Below are 23167 nucleotides of genomic sequence, written 5' to 3' on the forward strand. Positions count from 1 at the left end.
TATAGCATTGAATAATAAAAAGGTTGCAAATCTTTACAAAAAAAAATATACTTATCATATTAAATTAAATATTTTTAATGTTTTCCAGCCTTCGAAAGAAAAATAAAAGTCAAGACAATACTAAAAATAACTTGTCTAACCCTAGAGTTTCATCAGAAATACCAGTAACAGGTTCTAGTCAAAGATCTGTAAATGCTTCATTAAATTCTAGTATTCGTCCAAACCCTTTATTAACAACAAACACTACAAATGTAAATACACTATCGCTGGTATCAGGTAATCTAGTAGTTGGCTCTAATAAAAAAAGTGATCCCAATACTAGTGCTTTTTCAAACCCGCGTGAGCCTGTAGAGAAATCAAATACTAGTGAACCATTTAAAGGCTTAAAAGCGTCTGATTTTTCAAGCAGATTTGGACATAGCAAGCCTTCAAATAATTCTACTATTTCTGTGAATTTTAATGACAATAATACTAATACACATTTAGATGTGAAAGATGATTCTCTAGCAATTCACGGTGAAGATTCGCAGTATCGGCATGTAGCTTTAGAATTATCCTATCATGAACAACGATATTCTAATGAAGCTATACTTGTTAATACAGATCTGATACCAGGTTGTAAGGATGGTGATTTATGTGAATTGAAAACTTTCCATAAAGATAAAATATCTTATCTTAATAACTTGGATCCAAATTACCAAGATATTAAAAAGGATAGAAAATATTTTAAAAGAATATTTTTCATCGCAAAAGATCTTAAATTACATTGTAACACAAATAATAATAATGGTAATGACAATAGTAATGATAATAATTTAAATAGTAACAATACTGATAATATCAATAATAATAATAATATCAATAATAATAATAATAATAATAATAATAATAATAATAATAATAATAATAATAATAACGATAATAATATAAGCAACAATAATATTGCCAATAACACAAATACGGCTAATACAGTTAATGTTTCGAATAACCCTAATACAAGTAGTGTAATGAATATAAATTTAAATACTAATGATCTTGGTAAGCATTTATTAGGTACGCAAAAATTATCAAATAATCCCTTAAACACTATTCAGATATCTATCTTACAAGGCCATCTACAAACTACTTTAGGTTTACCGTCAAGGTCAACTATTTGGGTCAGAGTTAAAGAAAAAAAAATAAGTGAGCTTGTTGATCTTGTAGAATTACATATTAGAGATTATTTATTAAATCGTGGAGATATGTGGGGGCTATCCTCGACCATGCAAGATACCTGTGTTTATACTGGTCAGAAATTGAATTTCATAAACTCAAGTATCAGAACTACTATAAAAGCTATATATAAAAATGGCAGGAAAGTATTTTCTGGTTATATTGGTGAGTCTACGAAGATAGTATTTAGGTCAGATTCTGCCCGATTAATTTTTCTAGTTCAAATAACTGAAGAAATGTGGAATTTTGAAGAAAATGGAGAGCAATTGTTCCAAAAACTTGTTAACTCATTTTTCCCCAAGATTTTTCAAAAGTGGAAATCAATTGACACTCATCATACTATATCTATTGCATTTTGTATTTCAATGGACTTATCTGATTCTGAAAGTTATAAAACGTTGAAACCTGGCGAAAAATTGAAAAATACTACAGATTTTTATCGTGTTGTGGTCGATCAAGTTAGCATAATTCATTGGATTCATATCATGAATACTTTAAAAAGGGAATTTATGACATTATTAAAGGATTTAAAGAATCATAAAGAAATTGTTAATGGTATTGAGATTACAAATTTGAAGGGCAATATTACACCTGCTATTAAATCAAATTTTCTGGAAATGATTAATTTTGCAAGCACATATTTGATGGATCCATTTAGGCAAATAGATCTTAAAAAGACAGCAACTCATTTAATGATTGTCACTCCAGGCGCGGGGCTATATGATGTCGATTTTGACTTGTTAAAACTAACTACGAAGAAGCTGTTATCTATGGAAATTGGCATTGATTTAATTTCTTTATCATCATCACCATTGCATATAGTTCCATTGTTTCGTTATCTGGATTATCAAGGTAAGTTGCACCATTGTATCCCAACTTGGGTTAGTATCTTTTTTTGGAATGAATCTCATAAAAATGCTGTTGAAAAATGGCAACCAAGATGTAAATTTTATAACTTACAAATGACAGGTCTAAGTGAAAAGGAGTTATTGAAGGAAATAGAATTAGACTACTTGAGTACTGATTCTTACCTTGGAAAAGAGCCTGAATCGGTTTCTGAATTCATGCATCACTATGATAACAACCTATACTTTTTACCTCATAGAAGTAATGGCCAAGATGCGCATGATATATCACATTCTACTACTTATCAACATACAACAATGCATAAAGTGTACGGAAATTCTACAAGAGAAGAATTGCTAACTTCTACAGCTAACATTTTGACAACAAAAGTTAGGCAGAATTATTGGGCAGATATAATGGATAAACGAAAACCAAAATCTCTTCAAGTATCTTCAAATTTAACATGGAATACTTCTAAATTTGCTAAGCCTATTGTTGAAGAGGTGCAAAAACCAAAAGTACTGGCTGATATGCAAATTTTTAACGGAGAGGAAGATAGTATACCTAACTCCTCTGACTCGGATATTCCAATTGGAAACGAGCAGTTAAATACCCAAAAATCCTATCAGACAGTATCAAATGAATCATCTATTGCGGTAGACTCTTTGAAAGTTATTACTAAGAAGAATCATGTGAAAGATCTCACGCATAAACTAGTTAATAAGTTTCTGCCAGAATGGACATTTGATAGAACTTCATCCACGCAAGAATATCATCCAGATGGACAAGATAGTAATGATAAAAATAATGAGACTAATTTACCTAGTCACCGTAGAAAAATACTTATGTCAATCACTGGTTCATCATCATCTTATTCTGTAGGTTCAAAAGAACAACAATTAGTCGTGAATTCTGTAGAACAGTTAAGACTTGATTCAACCACAAACATTGGAGCACATAGGTACATGGGGCCTTTAAAGCAAGCATCTGTATCACCCATAAAATCTGTCAGTACTTTTACTTCAAGAGATAATGAAGCTTATTATTCTAAAAATCGTACTTGGGTGGAAATTAAAAATCCATCTTTTCCAATAACCAACGATATTGCCGATTTTTTCATTCCAATACGTTGGAGAAATGTGTATCCAAAATATTTGCCCAAGAAATATTCTAAGTGGAAATCTTTTTCAACTCCAGCTGAATTGCCATCTACTGTTAATGATTTCCCAAATAAGGAAGATTTTGAAAATAATTTTATATTTCGAAATCATTCAGTGACTCCAAATATTGATCAAGAGCCCTACAACAGATCAGGTAGAGAATTATTATTCAATATGATTTATATTAGGTTAGTAGCAGGGTTTCAAATATGCATTGGGCCTAAGGTAGAGAAAATTGAATCATCTAAAGGCACGAATTCCGAGAAATGTTCTGTTTCAAGGTATGTGACTAATAATATTGTGGGTAGCACTTTTTACTTAAAAATGGACTCCGAAATTCATAGACTTGCATGTGAAGTCGAAGGAACTATCGATGTTCAAAGGTATCTGAGAAGTGATGAGCTTAACCCATATGACCAGGTCCCAAGTTATATGCCAATGGTTAAAACCAAATATGAGAAACTGTATAGAGCAATTAAAACCGATCCAATTCATCTCTGTAGAAAATCTCGTAATTGGAATCAAATTGATCAAATAATTGCTGGCTACGGCGAATATCTGAGGAGTGATGATGAGGAATGGTTAGGTTTCAGAGCAAAATTTATTGTTGTCCCAAATGACCTTGTCCCAACTACTAACTATTCAACTATTGTGAATGGTAGAAATGAAGTTTTATCTCCAGAAGAATTAAGACTAGAAGGTTTAAGACGTCTAATCACTTCTATTAATCGCAGCAAAGTGTGCACTAGTAAAGAAAAGGCAGATAAAAAGAATATCAAGGATGAATTTATTCCTGAAATTACGTTTTATACAGGATCGTTATTTAACTTAATTAAAGAGCAAAAGGAATCCTTGGAGAAATCAAAAATGAGTTTTAAAGATTCAATTTTTTCAAGAATTAGAAGACAATTGACCAAAGAAACTGAGCTAACGGCATTGGCTAAAAAATTGCAACAAAAGGATGGGGGATTATGTTTAAATACTAGAACATGGCATTGGAAGAAGTTTAAGAATTGTTTTGTTGGTTCTGACATGGTAACCTGGTTACTGCAAAATTTTCTAGATATTGACTCAAGAGAGGAGGCCATTGAATATGGGCAGCAATTACTAGATAAAGGTATGTTTAGTCATGTATTCAATAAGCATGGGTTTTTGGATGGTCACTATTTTTATATCATGTCGAATGAATATATTATTGAGGACAGACACTTGGAAAAATCAAATTCGGGCTCTAGAGGCTATAAAGACAATGTTTCTATTTTGAGAACAGAAAGTAATGAGTGTGATAGTAATAATGATAATGTTTCTAATTTGTCTCCAATGCGGTCCAGAACAATTAAAGTTACAGAAGTGTCATCTAATATAAATGATAATTCAGAAAGCGGTTCAAAGCCAATTGTAATGTTAAGTAATTCCTTAAATATCAACTTTGATACTGGTGGGCACTCAAGGAAACTAGAATTGGGGGTGGTACATTATGATAGGGTCCATAATCCAGACCACTGTTTTCATCTTCGTTTGGAATGGTTAACATCTACTCCTAAATTAATTGATGATTTAATAGGTAATTGGTCCAGAATTTGTGAAAGGTATGGATTGAAGTTAATTGAAGTTCCGTGGGAAGAACTTTCCAAAATGCCTTACTATAATCCGTTTCATTCATTTGTTCAGTTAGAAACAGTTATCAATCCTTGGGAGGATGCTGAATTTAATATTCCTGAAATATATGAAGAGAGTAAATATTATTATCATTCCTATCTATTGACATCATTTGGATTCTCACTAGATAATAGAGCATCAACCTTTCTTCATTCATCAGACTTTGACTTTGAAGTTCGATATTCTTGGGGTAAGCCACAGTTTAAGTACGTCCAATACATACATACTGGAGGTTCAAGTATTGCAGAAATTAGAGAAAATGGAAGATTATTTTTAGCGCCAAACAATGCATATATTTCAAGAATGAATCAAGGTAACGTTGTGGGTAAGAGCAGAAAATCAATGACCTCATCTGTTGACTCTGAATCTATTGTTCTAAAATTGAAAGAGACATGTAGCTCATATGAAAAATTAAGGCCTGTATTTTTAGAAGCTAAAGAACTATTTTTAAACCAGCAAGCTATTGGGGAAGAGCTATAATCTCCTTCTCTTTAATTTTCAAACAGATACTAAATTTTATAGATATTAAAAATAAACTAGATACAATTTATAATCTTAAAATGACTTCAATTATCCATAGAATAACTATATTTGAAAGAAAAGTCTTCGATTTCAAGTATATAAAAATATGTGAATATCTTGGATATCGTGGATAATAAAAATGTCAATCAACGTCCTACCATGCATGCCTAGTAAACAATATATACAAATCTTAATTATCTATTTAGCATTTTTACTTTTTGATATTGTTATAACTATTTTTTAAAATAATTAGAGTCTATGTTTAGATAGCAATTCGTTGAGCAATCTTTATGGTATCAGCCAAAACACCAGCAGCAGTGACAGCGGCACCAGCACCGGCACCTTGAACAACGACTGGGTTTGTGTATCTTTTAGTTTTTATAGAAATAACGTTGTCAGATCCCTTTAAAGCAGCAAAAGGATGAGAATAATCGTATTTTTCAATACCAACAGAAACAGTTTGGGTTGGAACATCAACTTTCCCAATAAATCTTAGCACTTTATTTTCCGCAGCAGCTTCTTCCTTTAACTTAGTCAATTCGTTATCATATTGAGGTAATTTTTCCAAAAATTGTTCACTAGATTCAATTGATTCTAATGGTTTAGGAATTAATGATTGTACTCGGAAAGAAGTTGGAGATTCAACATTCAAGCCAGAAATTCTAGCAACAATGGTAACTTTTCTAGCAACATCTAAACCATTTAAATCATCTCTAGGATCAGGTTCGGTGTAACCTAATTCTTTTGCTACTTTAACAACATCAGAAAACTTAATATCATTTGGCTTGGTGGTGGAAAATTCATTGAAAATATAGGATAATGTACCAGAGAAGATACCCTCAATTTTTTCCACTTCATCTCCAGTTTGTAGGAAATCTCTTAAAGTCCCAATAATTGGTAAGCCAGCACCAACGGTAGCTTCATGATAAACCAGTCCATTGCTTGGTTTGTTGCTGAACAACGTATTCCATGTAGTCATATCAGAAGAGAAGGCTTTCTTGTTTGGGGTAGCAATAGAGATACCAGCCTCCACAAATTTTGTATAATAACCAGAAATATAAGCGCTTGATGTATTGTCGACTAATATAGCAGGAATTGGAGATTTTTTCAAATATTCTAGCATTTCTTCCATTGACAAAGCTTTTGCGCTGCTAGCATCCAGAGTCTTTCTCCACTGAGCATTGAGAGCCAAAGGAGAATAATCCTTAGAGATTAGGCAATGTTCAGTTTCAGAAACGACAATTAAATTATAATTGATAGATGATTTCATGGCGATGATTTGGTCCAAGAAAGCAGTCCCAACAACACCTGCACCAATGACAGCAACATTAACAGATTTTGTAGACATGATAGAAGTATTTTAGGATATATACAGAAATATACTTGTAGTTATTATTAGAAATTGTATATCAATAATATTGAAAAAAAAACATATTTATCTTTAAATACCAAGAGTTTTCTTTCTAAGCTTTCTTTCAACTGAAATTTCCAATGCCCTGTTTCCTTTTTCTTCCACACCGAATAACCTCGAGATTTTGTCACTATGAAATATTACGAAGAAAGTCGGGACGGTAAAACTCGGAAAATGCAGGTTATTTTCGGAGGAAACACCGTGCAATTTGTAATTTTTCCGACCGGAAAATTAAGGAGAATGGCGGAGTTTATCTTTCCGATATAATAATAAGTGAAGAGATAGAGAGAAAATTGATAGTCTCTAAATATGTAGTACTACAAAACTGCTATGAATATATACATATATATAGATTTTATAATTAAAATTTTTCTGTTAATGTTTTTATTTTATCGAATGTCTCCCGTTTCGTTACCTTCTTCTTAACGCTAGAACTAGTTTTGAACAGAGAGTTGGAGTCTTGTACTGTGAGCGGATTTTGAGATGTTATGGATGTGTCAGAATGCGTGGAGCCATCATCAGATACAGACGAGAGTGTCTCTGCATGTGGGAGGTAAAAGTATTTAAAGTATAATGATAAGCAAATCCCATCAAAGATAATACCATTGTGGCCTTTCTTTAACTGATATACCACTGATAAACTATCCAAGATTTCCTGAGGATATTTTGTTTTATCAAATGTATTTTGTAAATCAGTACTAGTCTTAACAAAGCCTTGATAGGAGAGAGTTGACATTAGTTGATCTGTATATTGTTTATCGTCAAAATGTAATTGTTGCTTTATACAACTTTTATACAGATTAACTAATGTAGTTGTAGTTTCATTGGCATATGCCATTCCTGAGCTAAATCTCCTGACTTTCTTAGCAATTAACCCTAAGGAATTGTAATCACCTTTTTGATACAATAAGTTGGAATAAAACATGATATATTGCTGGGTGTAAATAAAATGTTTTCCTGCTCTTTCAAAATCAGGTTTCCATATATTCACCAAATTCTTATTTGTACTTTTTATTGAGATCAGGCTATCTAATTGTTTAATGGCACCAGTAACATCGTGGAACTCTTCATATAGTATTCTTGATATTCTATATTTTGGTCTATGTTGCCATTTTTTTTTGTCCACCGATAAAATATGATGTAATAATTCCATAATTTTACTGTAGCAATCTTTGATTTGATAATCATATGTCAATGCCTCATCAACAAACCAAAATCCGTCGTCTTTATCGAAGAATTCATTGTCCATATGAAGATATTTCAATAACTCGGAGACACATATGACCTTCCTTTTTAGCAATTTATAACAATTATTTACGAGGCAATAATGAGGCTCAATAATTGGCTCTCTAGATGATGATTGGTTGTAAGCAATTTTGCATGCTTTTACTATATAATCCAATCCAGGAAATTTCTGCTGATAATTAGAAAATTTTAATAATCTTTTCCCCAATATATAATGCCATGACCATACTTGGTTATTGACTATTTTCACATCTGCCTCTAGTTTATCCGATATATCAATGGCATCTCGAAAAACTCTTAAAATTAGTTTTTCAACAAAGGTTGAAGCTATGGTTAACTCTAGAGGAGAATTGTATTTATTTTCTTCTTCAGTATCTTTATCTTCAGGTAATTTGCTAACGTTATTCCTTATTATAAAACATTCCTTATCCATAGGTTTCAAGTAGCCACTAACCAACTCCTTTCCTAAAGATGCTAAAAGTTTTGAGTAAACAAGTTTATCTTCAATGGAAGCCATGCCTTTGCTTAAGAATAAAGATATCCCTGTAAGATAGCATATTATTGCTTTCCTCTGTGATGATGCTGTAAATACTTTTTTCTCTATGGATGTGATCTTCTCAGAGGTCCAAATTAAATCATCTTCTACAATGAATGAATGACATTTACCTAATAAATACCAGCTTTCAAACCTTCCGGTATTATATAATATGTCTGTCTTTAAGCTTTTAATTATGGAATCTAATTCAGAAGGTCTAGCCTGCATTGATTTCTTTCTCATTTTATAAAAATTTAAGGCTTGAATACTGCCGAAGTAGAATAGGCCTGTATCTAATACAGTTTTAAAATCATCGTTTGGAGAAAGCAATGATAAGCGAGATTTACCCTCAAATGAGTCAGTAATCATATTGTCTGTTATATTTTGGCTCAAGTACTTTGCTAATTCAAAAGCGTTTTTCTCCATGACAAAATCAAAGCTATTGATAGAAGTATCAATTGTATCAATTACCTTTTCAAGAATATGTTTTAAGCCTGTCTTGTTACTTGTTGTTAATAGAAGATTTTTACCTGCAGAATAGTATTTAGTTAAATACAGCCCTAGTGGAATTGCATTCGAAACTTCCATCTCTACTTCTTTTGTATTATGCTGTTCGATTAACGGAGAATCGCCGATAACATTAAAATGATATTTACACCATGTAATTTGATTCAATTGGATAAAAGCTTCTTTGTTAATATAATTGCTTAGAAAGTTCTCACTGAATGAGAGAAAATGGCCTCCAGATGCATCACAAAATTTGTATGCACCCAAAAATGTATGGAAATTGGTTATGAATTTAACAGTTAGCATATCTGAAATCCCAGCAAGCTTCTCAAACGTTTGGTCAAATACTAATGTGAGTATTATTGTCATATCACATATTCTAGCTTTCATCTTGGCTGAAGATTTTACTGCCTTCTTGAAGAAAGATGTTGTACTGGGATCATTAGCCACATTGGCTTCAAAAAATAACAATATATAAAACAAAGAAAATGCAGAAAAGATATTATAAAAATCTGAATCATCTAGTGACATATCTTCAAATTTCCAATCCAACAGTCTAATGAATTTAACAACTTTCGAGGAATAAGAACCAATAATTCCCATACAGTATAAAAGGATTTCATTCCGAGTTGATGATGGTTCTTTGGAATAGTCATCAGAAAATATGTTTTCTATAACCAGTGATAATATATTTAAGTAGCATTTAAAAACTTTTTTGAAGTTACCCTTTTTAGAATATGATGAATATAGAATTTCCCAGAGTTTAATTTTTAACAAGTATGGAGCATTTTGAATAAATTCATACATATCTTTATCCTCATTCATGCTTTCCAGTTGAGATGTTATAGGTGATTGTACTATTTCGATGTTCATTTTATTCTTCTCTTTCGTATTATTGCACATTACTGACAAGGCATTTTCTAAAATTGTCAAATAGAAATCGTGGTCTGTATCGCTCTGTTTATTGTTGGTATGTTCAACATTTGTTATCTTCTGGATAATATTAATTTTGCCCAATTGGGAATGAATTGTCCCTAACTTTAGGCAAGGAAGGAAATGATAATTGCCAAACATTAGTGTAAATCCTGGCTTTGCCTTAGAGAAAAGATTGTCTACTTCCCTCAAAGCATAGATTAGCTTTTCATCGATATTATCAGAAGTATATTGAAGATAGCAATAGTATAGCCACTTTACACAAAGCACATATTCTGGATAATCTTTTTCTTCAACTTGTTTCAGTAGTAATAGCCATCTGTCGATTTTCGTCTCAACCTTATTTTTTTGATATTTGTTGTCCGTTGTTTTTGATCCTTGAGCTTTTTTGGAGTGAATATTTTCGTTAATTCTTCCAAGCATGTTAATGAGGAATTCTAATACAGATAGGGCAAAATTTTGGTAAGTAGTAAAATTTTCTGAGATAAAATCAAAAATTGAACTTTCACAGCCTAATAAAAACCATTCAACCTTCGTAAACAAGTTATCAGGCCAGTTATATTTGATAATGATTCTTTCAGAAATATCCTTGTTATGTAATAATTTGACCAATAGCCTTAGTCTTATCTCCTGGAAGTGATATTTCTTGGAATTCATTTCGTCTAGCATTGAAATTATATCATCTGAAGGTATATCTGAGTTGCAATTATTCATCATTTCATTTAATTGGTTTCCAAATATATTAGATTTTAAAACATTATTTAGTTGAGACATATCCTCTGTATTTTTTGTACTCATTTGAAAATTAGTTTCATTTTTATTAAACAGCTCAGTATGCCAACTACTCCAATTTCTTAAACATTCCATAAAATCAGCATATGGTAAAAATTTCGACTCTACTTCATCCTTTAGTGCTAATTGTGAGCCTAGAGTATGTAAAGTGAAGGGCAAAGTTTTATTGGTTACTGAAAAAAGAAACTCAAGTCCATCAAAAAAAGCCTCGTGTATATCCATAGAGCTATCGATAATAATATCAGAATCCTTACCTTTGGATCGTTTACTTACTCTATAAGAAGTACGCTCAGATATTTCGCTCACTGATCGTTTTCGTGAACTTATTGGTGGAGAGTTTGAACCTTGGTTTTCATATTCCATATTATCTATTTCTATTGTACCACCATGTTCAGCAGTTTGAATTTTATGTATGGTTACGGAATTATTTGTTTTAGAATCAGCTTGGTCGATGTCCGTAGGTATTTGGTTATTGATCTTTTCTTCCTTCAAGGTTTCTTTAATTTTAAACTTAAACTCGACAGTTTCAATTGGGTCCTCAACTTCATTATAAGGATCCACATTTCTTGTTAAAAGAATACTTGTCTTAACATGTGGAAGTAATTCTTTTAAGGAATCAAATACAGATTCCCAAGAAAGTTTTGATATCGTAACTTCAAACGCGTCTAATTCTTTCATAGTTTGTTCATCTTCGGTCTTCATCTTCTGAATAGTTTTTAAAAGTGGATTTAATTCTGTTATATCATCAAAATCTTGTTCTGTAATTAATTTCTTAATATTCAGTAATTGATAACTCTTAGCTTCATTATCGTTTAATTTTTTAAGTAAAGAAGCATATTGTCTAATTGAAACTTTCAACTGTGGTAAAATGCCACCTCTTCTTCTACCAGAAAGTGGAATAATATTATTGGATTTTGATAGTTCATATTCTAAAATTAATCTTTCTAGTTTTTTAGATTTAAAACTTTTAAAGATTTGAACTAATAGAGATGTTACTCCACTATCTGCTTCGCTATGTTGCATTGCTTCAATTAGATCTTCCATTACTTTTAAAATATAATTGACGATATCCTCATCAGATAAATCACTGTAATTATGGATTAAGTATTTATAGAAGAACATTCCACGGTTTCTGAAAGCCAAATAGCGCAGACTATCCAATGTAGGAGAAGAGTATGAATATAGCCCCCATCTATTTGGTTTCAATACATTTATGTTGAATAATGATTCGAAGGTTAATCTTGCTTCTGAAAAATTGTTCTCTTTAACTTGAATTAAAGCATTTTGGTACAATTCAAAGCATTCTTCGATCTGCAATTCCCTAGAATGTTCCTCAGCTTCGAGTTCTTCATCTTGAGCACTTAAGTTTAATGCATTGAAGCTAGACATAATATATATTTAACAATAATATATAAATCGATTAGCGCTAAGGGCTTCAGTGTTTTATTACTCCTTGTTCTTTGCTATTTTTTATCTTTTTGATTTCTGTTCGAATTATTTCAACATCTGGTGTTTCTCAGATCAACACCTTAAATTTTAGAAAATATCATGGCCATACTTTAAAAAAAGATGAGAAATAAATTCGATTATCTTTAAAGTATTATAAATGTATTAATACTAGTACTTAAATTTCGGTATCTACATATAAGACAAGATATTGATCAATGAACACAGATTTCAAGTATGCAGCAGAATATTTACCAAGGATTGGATGTATTTCTATTGTCGTTGAAGGTTTAGAAGATTTATGCGTCCAAAAATTACAATTCAACGATACTACAAGTATTTTAGAAGTCTCAAATAATTCTGGAACAATATATCATATTAAGCTACCCTATATAGCAGATGCTACTATGGATATATCGTCTATTAAATACCAGAAAAATGGGCCTAATGAATATGTTCTACGATTACCTATTAACAGTATTGAAAAATTAAAAAGGGTCAATTTATTAGAAATGGATGATGAATTAGAAGGATTATGGAGTAAAAAACAACTTCTTTCATTAAGCGATTTTAACTTTTGTTGCATAAAATGCCAAAATATTATCATATCAAAAAGTAATAGTTTCAAAATTAATCAAATGCCATCGGAATATTGGATGGAATTGATGGATTATTGGCATTGCCATAAACCTGATGATAAAAGTGTTGCTGGTCAAAGATATTCTGTAAAATATAATGGTTTACAACCCAATATTAATGAACTCTTAGTCGGTGGATCCTTCTTTTTAGGTCAATCAAATGTTTTCCATAATATTAAAATGGATCGAAATATTATTCGATGTAAAACATGTAATACTTTAATAGGTGAAAAGACAACTAACGATCTTGCTAAAATTCATAAATGGAAACTTCAATTATTGGCCAGGAGTTCTCCTGAATTTCAACTTGCAACTACTTACCCACCCGAATATTCAGTTAATCTTTCACTAATTAATTTTATGAAAAGTAATTCAACTCGTTACACCCTCCTGCGTTGTTCGAAGAGTGGATATGATTATAACATATTAGTTTGGTTATTTGGAGTAGGTTTAAACATTAGTTTTACTAATGGGATTGTTTTAAAAAATACTTTAAAAATATTTTATCAGAAAATAATAAAGGACAATGAAGAATTTTCTGAAGTACAGGCTAGGCTTGGTGGAAATGTAAATATAGAAGAATTGGCAGTAGATGCAACACCTTTTGAAGAGTTTATAAGAAATTTAGAATATAATAGTCAATTTTTACCAGCAAACTTACAATCAATGAGAGATTGGCAAATCAGTTATTTATCTATATAAAAACAAAAAAAAATAAAAAAAGAAATGTTATGTCTATAGAGTTCAAAAAAAAAAAATAATGCATATCATGCTTATATTTTTGAAATAGCCTGTTTGATAGCTGGGGCTACTTGTTTTCTACTTGCCTTTACATTCAATTGATGGAACGATATATAAGAGTCCTTAGTGTTTGAATCATCAAATGGTTTTAAATCTAAATATTCGGCTACATCCCTAATTACTTTATCAACGATATTCCCGACCATTTTCTTATCAAAAATAAACGCAATTTGACGTTCAAATTTCTTTGGATCACGATTGTTTGCCATTATCATAAGAAATGTTAATTTTTTATCTATTAAATATTGTTGGCAATCCTTAATGAAAAGTTCTTTTGACTGTGATTCATTCGTATTAACATAAAGCCAATCTAAATTCTTCACCACAGAAGCAATACCAACAATTAAATCGTCGCCTTTACCATCTGGAAAGGCAAATTCTTTATAATCCTTTCTTAAGATATCTATTGTGGATAGACCTTTAATGTCAACTTTTGCTTCATTCAGATCATTATAGAACAAATCAAATTGTAATTCAGGTAATAAATCACGATAGATGGGGGCTACTTCTAAATCAGCCTCCTCGATTTTACGTTTAAAATTAGCCGTATCTTGAACTGCAGCAGATAAGCATAAGGGGGCCACATTTTTCAATAATGGTCTAGTTGATGGCTGGATTTTCTCATACCAATACTTAAAGATTAAAGAAGTACAGCTTCCAGTGACTTTTATGATCCTGGGGTTTGCATTCAGATATAATTTGGAATCCGCATGATGATCAATAATCCCGACAACGTTATCAATGTATGGTGCAGTATGTTTTGGGATTTCATTGTGGTCTAATAGTATAGCATTAACTATACAATTTGAGTTTGTTTTTTTGAAACTAATCAAATCCTCTCTAAAGAATAGATCCTCAACAGAAATGTTCAATCGGTTTAGACTGAGAATGATATCTTTTCTTAAAATCAAATCAGATTGAGGAATATTAATTATTGGAATGATAGCTTCTGAAGGATTAGAGTTGGCCCAGATATGTTCTAGATAAGCATAAGAAATCGCAGACGCAACAGAATCCAAATCTGCAGACTCATTACCGCATGAGATTCTGATTTGGTTTCTCAACTGCAAAGGTTGTTTCTTTAACGATTTTAGAAAATTAGCCACTGAGTTAGACATGCTGATTAAGGTTTGGTTAAAATATTATTATTGTATTAAAATAAGCTCTAGGACCGATCTTTGTTATCCTCATGAATTTTTAAAGATAGTGTTGAAACTTTTCTACTCTTTAATCCATTAAATAAACAAACAAAGCCGTATCCATCGTCAATTTTTCGGAGTTCAAATTTGTCATTCTCTATAACGTCGAGATTTTTTTAAATTAAATAAGCAAAAACTATATCATGAATTATAGAGGGTTAAAAGTTGACAATATATTTTATATAATTTGGGTGATACTACATGTATGCCAGATAAATAAAAACTAATTAAAACCTTTAGATTTGCCTTAAGAAAGTGAATGTGCTAGCGCCGTTTACCGTGTTTGTGTATTTCTTATGATACGGAAAAAATGATGAGCTTTTACCGAAATGACTCTATAGGTTTTGGGATTTACAAGTATTTAAGGGGAAATTGTCAAGATAATTACGATTTACAACGTATAAAATAGATGGTTGAAACTAAAATTATTCAGGCAAAAGGTATTAAAGAATTTGGATTATTATTTATAATAATCCAAGTGAAGTTTTAGCCCTGATTTTACAATTTGTTACAGTAGAGCAAGCTTTTAGATAATAATAGAATAGATCCAATCTCTTTACAAGATTATTCGTGTTTTCTAATACAATTATATTCCAATCTCTCTTATTTATAATGTTTCATATATACTATGTGTTTTCCATATTGTCAATATTTTGTTATGTTCAAGGTTTACCCTTAGAGGTAGAGAATGATGTGGTAGAGAAAGATAAATTAAGGCCTCTCATATTAGGTCAATTAAATTTTCTTCATACAACTGATCTTCATGGCTGGTTTGGTTCACATCCAAATCAAATAAACTACAATGCAGATTTCGGTGACTTCTTGAGCTTCATCGAATTGTTTAAGCAAAGAAATATTCATGAAAATCAAGACTTAATCGTAGTAGATACAGGTGATAAAGTACATGGTACAGGTCTTTCAGATGCCTCAACTCCCATTGGGATATATTCACAGCAAATTTTTAATTCTATAGATTACGATTTCTTGACCATTGGGAACCATGAGATTTATACTCCAGGAACAATGGATGCTGAATATTATAATACTACATTATTACCCAAATTTAAAGGAAAATATATTTCCAGTAATTTAGAATATATCGATAAAGATGGTCAAGCCCATATCATGGGTAATAGATTTAAATATTTTGTTACATCAAATTCAAAATTAAGAATATTAGCTTTATCATTTATATCTCCATTTAAAGATTTAGTCAAAAAAAATCCAAGATGTAATATCATTCCATTTGAAGAAGTCTTAAAAGATGAAAATGGTTGGTTTGCTCATGAAGTTTTAAATAAGTTTAAGCCTGTAGATCTTGATTTAATACTTGTAATGGGGCATTTACAATTAAGGCCAACAACTTTTGATGAACCAGAATATTTACAGAATTTGCATTCCATTTTAAGAACTTATTATCCTAATACTATCATTCAATATTTTGGTGGTCATTCTCATATAAGAGATTTTGTTAAACTAGACTCGAAAGCGTCTGCGCTTCAAAGTGGTAAATTGGCTGAAACTGTGGGATTTTTATCGATTAGCAATTTCCCTACTGGAGATCAAAAAGATCAATTACCAGTTTTTAATAGAAGATATATTGATTTTAATACAAATTCATTTAAATTCCATTTGAATATCTCTCAAGATGAAGAATTTCCAAAGACTTCTCGGGGTATTAAACTATCTGATTTTATATCTTCAATAAATGAAAAATTAAATTTAACAAAAATTTACGGTTATATCTCCAAGAGTTATTATTTTAATGCTAGACCAATTAATTCAAAGGAGAATATTTATAATTGGCTAATTCGTAAGATTTTACCGACCTTGAGGAGTAATTCCATTAATGATGATAGTGGTAAGAGAATAATAATGACAAATACAGGTGCGATAAGATATGATCTTTATAAGGGTAATTTCACTAGAAATTCAGAATATATAATTTCACCTTTTCCCAATGAATGGTCATATATAAAATTACCATTAAAATTTGCAATTAAAATAAACGATTTATTAAATGACGAAGGTCATATCAAAGTTCAACATTTAGGACCTGTTGTTAATAGAGAAAATAGGAAGTATGGTATGATAGCAACATCATCAAAAATAAAAATGAATATCGATGGTATATTTAAATCATATTTTCAATGTCCATTCATTAACGATCCAGAATTAGATGATGGTGACACTACACAAGATGATTATGGATGTGATGGTGATGATACTCCACATAATACAGTACGTGAATATATGATGCCCAATGTGGTTCAATATGTTGATATTTTAAATAAAAATGATCTTAAAAGACATAAAAATGATGAAGTTTTTTTAATATTTAATGAATTCATGAATGATAGTGTATTAGCAGCAATTAATTCAATGATTAATAATATTGATGGAAAATATGGATTAAAAGATATTAAAAAATATAGTAGTGAGAAATTGACCAGTTTAATTCGTCATTATGTTGAAGATAATTATATAGTTTAATCGATACGTCTTCATTGTATCTATTTTTAGTTTTAGTTTTATATTATGTCATGTTTAAAAAGAATTATTACAAATGGTTTAAATGCTAAAATATTGAATATCCTAAACTTTAAACAAAATATTAATTTCTTTTTTCTTTTCCTTCTTTAAAAATTATTTGTTGGGTTAATTTTGGAAGCAAATAGGTACAGATGATAATATGGTAATTGTAAATTAAGTTATTCAATCATTATGTCTATCTACCAAACTCTATATTGAGTTACTCTTGCAAGGAAGGTCTACAGGCTAATATATATAGGGAAGGGAGAGTGAAATATGTCTCACGTGAAAATTACATCCGGTGTCTTGATGTACACCCTATTCAGGTAATACTCAAATATACTCAGAACACTATTGTATTAATAAACCCATATTTATATAAAGCAATTGGACAATCAAAGAATTAATATTGATATTATAGATATGATATAGATAGAGATAGATTTTAGTGATTTTTAGATAGAGTTATAAAGTAGAATTTTATATGATGTACAAAAAAAACATTAATTTAGATAATTAAATTTTAGTTTTATTGAATTTATAAACCAGATTGAGCTCTTCTTCTGTCACGTTCTTCAGAGATGGATAATTTGATACCCTTACCCTTTGGTAAAGATATGTATGGCTTACCTTGTTCACCAATAACGAAAACGTTGTTCAATCTAGTAACAAAAGTGTTATCTAAGGAATCCTTAATGTGAACTAAATCGAAACCACCATCGTGTCTTTCCTTGTGAACAATGGTACCGATTCTACCCAAGTTACGACCACCAGTAACGTAAACTAACTTACCAGCATCGAACTTGATGAAATCAGTGATCTTACCAGTAGCCAAATCAATCTTGACAGTGTCATTAACTTTGATGTTTGGGTCTGGGTATCTGATGGTTCTACCGTCATGGGTAACAACGTATGGAACACTCTTCTTACCTAATTGGACCTTCTTGACTTTACCTAATTTGTAAGAAGCTTCTTCATCAGTAATTCTGTGGACGGCAAATCTACCTTTAACGTCATAGACTAATCTGAAGTTTTCGTTGGTAGCTTCCAAAGTAATAACATCCATGAAACCAGCTGGGTAAGTGATATCAGTTCTGACCTTACCATCAACTTTGACATGTCTTTGCATCATAATAGCTCTGACTTCACGACCGTTCAAGGCATACTTTAATCTATTTCTTAAAAAGACAATTAATGGCAAAGATTCACGCAACTTGTGTGGACCAGCAGAAGGTCTTGGAGCGTAACAACCGGATAATTTATCCAACATCCAATGATGTGGAGCAGATAATCTCTTTTGATGCTTCTTTGGTCCTCTAGCCATCTTTGCTTGTGGTTGATTATACGGGGTTCTTTATTACTTGTAACACTTACTAAAAAATTTAATATATATTATTGAAATTTTTCATATATTTTCATATATTGAAAGAATTACAAAATACTACGGCCTAGGGCATTGAACCATTGATTCCCCCAATATGGGCTCGATACCCGCAGGCTATAATTTGTTTCACCAGACTGGCTCCTCCTCCTTCTCTCTCTCCTCCTCCTGGTAGGTGGAGACAACTTGGTTGGGAGAAAATGAAATTGTAGACAGACAAATGAAATTGATCTAGAAGGAGTATAGCTATCACCAGGAAAGTATTCTAGGCAGAACTCTCTCTGGAATACAAGGAAATAGACATTAAGAACTGGTACTGAAACATTTTGGCATACCTTGTTGGCAAGAGATTTTAGAAGGAGTGCTTGGGAAAAAAAGGACATGCTGGAAAAAAAGCTGACGCAACTTTCCGTCTCCAAGAGAGAAGAATTTTTCGGTAAAAAATATAGAAGAAAAAAGTGGTAGTGGGTGCACGGAGTTAATGTGATTGCAGGGAAGAAAAACAAGATGAATTTTTCAGCTACGGCTTGAATTTCGGAGTTTATGTGATGTATTTATAAAACAATAATGGCATCAAACAGAATTAACAAAAGTTTATCTTATAGGTAATGCTCATTTAACTAATGATATTTTACAATTGGTTTTTCTAATATGCTCTATTGATTGCTTTTAAATGACTCTGATAATTTCTTTGGACAATTACCCGTTACTTTATTCTATCATATTTTGATATATGTAAAATTCACAGTAGATGACGGATCATTTTCCACATCCACAACCAATAATATGGAAGGCTCGAATATTTTATGATTATCATTTATCTAATAAATTTACAAAACTCAACAAGATATCATTTACATTAGGGTATAACCCTGCTGCATTCTTACCGCTGCCCAGGGCTTATCAGCATTCTACGCGACTTCTCTGATGACCGAAAAAAATCATTATACAAAGTTTTATTATGAAGAATTTCCTGGTAATGATTATGAAATGCAGATTCAATAAAGATCCGATTTAAACGTAACATTAATATATCAGGAGTATAGAGCAAGCAGGGACCTAGATTTTATCAGATAAAATTAAATTGTAGTTAGAATATATGATAGAACCAAAACAGTAGAAAAAGCCACTTCTTCTCTTCTCTTTTCTTTTTTTTGTTACATATATATAAGGAAGAATTAATATATCTCATAGGTTAATTTCTTTTTGTTTTTCGGAAGTGAGGATGCTATGTATTCTTTTATTATTCAGTCTACTCTGGTGTTCGATATTAAATGTTGGTGTTGTTGCCAATTCTAAAGACGATGATAATGGTGACCTTGACAACACTACAAATACCAATAAATTCTATACATATTCGTTTAATAGATATGAGTTAGATCAATATAGATTGGAAACCAAAGAGTTATTCGATTTTGCGTTAGATAATTATCTAAATATCGGATACCCTTTTGATGAAGTGAAACCACTCTCGTGTGTACCAAAAACAAGAAATTTTACTCATAATGATTTGATTACGAATGATGTTTTAGGTAATTTCACTTTGACTTTATTCGATTCTTTAACAACTTGTGCTGTAATGAATGATAAAAAACGATTTGTGGAGCTAATTGCGTTGATAACTTTGAATTATCCTCAAGATACTAAGTTTAATCATTTAAATTCTACAGTTCAAGTTTTTGAGACAACAATTCGTATCATTGGTGGATTACTTTCTTCACATTTATACGCAACTGACCCCACTAAAAAAGTGTATCTTGCTGACTCATATGATAACTCATTGCTGTCACTAGCTCAAGATATGGCCGATAGGTTATTGCCAGCCTATCTAACAGATACAGGGCTACCAGTAGCAAGAATAAATTTACAGGATCCATCAAAGACAAATCCAGACCTTTTGCAAGAAAATAATATCGCTGCTATAATGAGTCCTATTTTCGAATTCACTCTTTTATCATACTTGACTTTAGATCAAAAATATGAGAAAGTTACTAGATACGCCTATGATAAGATTTGGTCCTTAAGATCTCAACTTGATCTTTTACCAATGTCAATAAATCCGAATGATTTGAAAACCTATTCATTCATTACTGGAATAGGCGCATCAATCGATTCCTTTTACGAATATACCTTAAAATCTGCAATTCTTTTTAACGATTCATCGTTATATAAGATTTGGTTAAAATCATATAATGCTCTAAAGATTTTTTGTAAAAATGATTGGTTTTTCGTTAACATTAATTATATTAACGGGCAATTGGTATCAAACTGGATAGATTCATTAAGTGCCTTTTTCCCAGGATTACAAGTATTGAATGGTGATATTTCTGATGCCACTTTCAAAAATTTAATTAATTTAAAATTTTGGGATTATTTTGGTGGTATTCCTGAACGTTGGAATTTTCAACGTATAATAAATGATAATTCCAATAAAGGGTCGAAATTTAATACAAATCAAAATACTAATACGAATAATAATAACGATAAACAAACTAATCCACAAAATTTTGCTTCAAATTTAGATAAATTACAACAGTTGAAAGATTCCATATCTTTAGAATGGTATCCTCTAAGACCAGAATTTATTGAATCCACTTATTTTTTATATAGAGCTACAAAGGATCCATTTTATTTAAATATTGGTTATCAGATTTTACAACGATTGAAAACAATATTTAAAGGAGAATGTGGATTTGCTGGTATTCAAAATATTTTTACAGGCCAATTACAAGATAGAATGGAAACATTTATTTTAAGTGAAACTTTAAAATATCTTTATCTATTATTTGATGAACACAATGAACTTCATCAACTAAGTGATAATATAATATTTAGTACAGAAGCTCACCCAATGTGGTTAAGCTATAAACAAATAAATAATTATAAGAAAAATTCGTTCTTTAACGATTCAAATTTCATTCAACATTTAAATTATTGTAAATTAAAAGATGAAAAAGATGCTAAAATTCAAAGGGATAAAAAAAATTCTCAAAATACTCATAACAATTTTTTAAAAGGTCTTTTTAATAGAAATCATGACTATAAGGAAATTCCATCACAAAATGAAAACCATTTTAATAAACAACTTATAGAATCCCAATATTGTTTTGTTTCAGATAATAACAATAAGCCCTTCATTCAGAATAATAATTACTATGAGAAGCAATCTAGATCAAGTCTACTGCATTCCAATCTTTTAAGTACTTTCAATAGATTATTTGAGCCAGATATCCGCTATTCGGACACATTAATTAAGCCAGATTACTTGAAAGATTATTCACCTTTTGAACTTGCAGAACCTTTTTATACGCAATGGTCCAATTCAAATGGTTTCTCTAAAGCAATGCAAACTACGGAATCATACGAATTATTATTTAATTTCCCTGGAGAGTATTACATTCACTCCGTCCACAATACAAATCTTAATATGACAGATTTGTATTGTGGTGATTTTACTGGCCATAGAAAAATTAGAATCGAGAAATTAGCACCCGGTAAGATATCAAGCTATGGAGAAATATTAGGGGATGACATTTTAGATAACACTAATTATGACGATATTTCAAACGTCGAGAAGGATAACTCATCGAACTTTGAATCAGGATCTTTTGTGTTAAGAGCCACAATATTGGATGGCAATATCCTAGGCAGTAATTCATCCATAATTTTGAACAAGGATGCCATAATGAAATCTGTGACAGCATATTCCGAATCTGCTTCACAAAAGGATTTCAATTTCTTTAAGATATTTGGCCTGAATTCTGATAATCAACTCACTCTACAAGGCATTCCTATTATCAATATATTCTTGGTATAACACTTTCTGCTGTCGTTTCTAGTACTAATTCAACAGTTTTCGATTTTTTTATTTTTGCATGTATTTAACTTCATTACCATGGAAACAATGTGCAATTTTTTTCATGTGAAAATAAAGGGATTTTTGATCCTCGGAGTATTTGACATTCTTCTGATGTAGGCGACAGAATAGGAAGAAAAAAGAAACCTTTTAGCGAAAAAAAAATGACAACCTGAAAGAGAAATAAAGGGTCTTCGAAGTGTTTCCCCACCCTTCGTATTACCTATTAAAGAATTCACAAGTATAAATATTGGAGACAATCTTGTTTTCATTATTATTTTCGAACATTCCTTCTATTAATCAAAAGTCCCTGAGACTAATGCATATAAAAAACTGCTAATAATAAAAAGGCATTTAAAATATGGGACAATTTAATCTTATTTTTGGTTTTATTTTCCAGGATTACGTCAAATATTAAGGCAGGTTTTAATACTTTTCCCAATTCCCTTGTAATATTTTACCTTTTCCAATCAATCAAGAATATATAAAACG

At 30.9% G+C, this 23167-nt stretch overlaps 8 protein-coding genes across 8 annotated transcripts; 4 read left to right on the forward strand and 4 right to left on the reverse strand.

The window, feature by feature from the left end:
- Window positions 1–77: 77 nt before the first annotated feature.
- IML1 (GTPase-activating protein IML1) lies at window positions 78–5357 on the forward strand (the record flags this gene model as incomplete). The annotated part of the gene is made up of 1 exon (XM_004181009.1): window positions 78–5357. One exon carries the CDS (start codon window positions 78–80, stop codon window positions 5355–5357), a length of 5280 nt encoding a protein of 1759 aa, XP_004181057.1.
- Window positions 5358–5661: 304 nt separating this feature from the next.
- HOM6 (homoserine dehydrogenase) lies at window positions 5662–6747 on the reverse strand (the record flags this gene model as incomplete). Its single annotated transcript, XM_004181010.1, has 1 exon — window positions 5662–6747. The coding sequence occupies one exon, from the start codon at window positions 6745–6747 to the stop codon at window positions 5662–5664; it is 1086 nt and encodes a 361-aa protein (XP_004181058.1).
- Window positions 6748–7171: 424 nt separating this feature from the next.
- HIR3 (Hir3p) lies at window positions 7172–12211 on the reverse strand (the record flags this gene model as incomplete). The annotated part of the gene is made up of 1 exon (XM_004181011.1): window positions 7172–12211. One exon carries the CDS (start codon window positions 12209–12211, stop codon window positions 7172–7174), a length of 5040 nt encoding a protein of 1679 aa, XP_004181059.1.
- Window positions 12212–12486: 275 nt separating this feature from the next.
- Window positions 12487–13608, forward strand: IPA1 (putative polyadenylation protein; the record flags this gene model as incomplete). The annotated part of the gene is made up of 1 exon (XM_004181012.1): window positions 12487–13608. The coding sequence occupies one exon, from the start codon at window positions 12487–12489 to the stop codon at window positions 13606–13608; it is 1122 nt and encodes a 373-aa protein (XP_004181060.1).
- A 71-nt stretch (window positions 13609–13679) lies between these two features.
- On the reverse strand, window positions 13680–14825 carry PPX1 (exopolyphosphatase; the record flags this gene model as incomplete). Its single annotated transcript, XM_004181013.1, has 1 exon — window positions 13680–14825. The coding sequence occupies one exon, from the start codon at window positions 14823–14825 to the stop codon at window positions 13680–13682; it is 1146 nt and encodes a 381-aa protein (XP_004181061.1).
- A 693-nt stretch (window positions 14826–15518) lies between these two features.
- SMN1 (Smn1p) lies at window positions 15519–17399 on the forward strand (the record flags this gene model as incomplete). The annotated part of the gene is made up of 1 exon (XM_004181014.1): window positions 15519–17399. One exon carries the CDS (start codon window positions 15519–15521, stop codon window positions 17397–17399), a length of 1881 nt encoding a protein of 626 aa, XP_004181062.1.
- Window positions 17400–17976: 577 nt separating this feature from the next.
- On the reverse strand, window positions 17977–18762 carry TBLA0E04950 (40S ribosomal protein eS4; the record flags this gene model as incomplete). Its single annotated transcript, XM_004181015.1, has 1 exon — window positions 17977–18762. The coding sequence occupies one exon, from the start codon at window positions 18760–18762 to the stop codon at window positions 17977–17979; it is 786 nt and encodes a 261-aa protein (XP_004181063.1).
- A 1282-nt stretch (window positions 18763–20044) lies between these two features.
- MNL1 (alpha-1,2-mannosidase MNL1) lies at window positions 20045–22636 on the forward strand (the record flags this gene model as incomplete). The annotated part of the gene is made up of 1 exon (XM_004181016.1): window positions 20045–22636. One exon carries the CDS (start codon window positions 20045–20047, stop codon window positions 22634–22636), a length of 2592 nt encoding a protein of 863 aa, XP_004181064.1.
- Window positions 22637–23167: the final 531 nt, after the last annotated feature.

The sequence above is a fragment of the Henningerozyma blattae genome, chromosome 5, assembly GCF_000315915.1.
Source record: "Henningerozyma blattae CBS 6284 chromosome 5, complete genome".
Classification (NCBI taxonomy): domain Eukaryota; kingdom Fungi; phylum Ascomycota; class Saccharomycetes; order Saccharomycetales; family Saccharomycetaceae; genus Henningerozyma; species Henningerozyma blattae.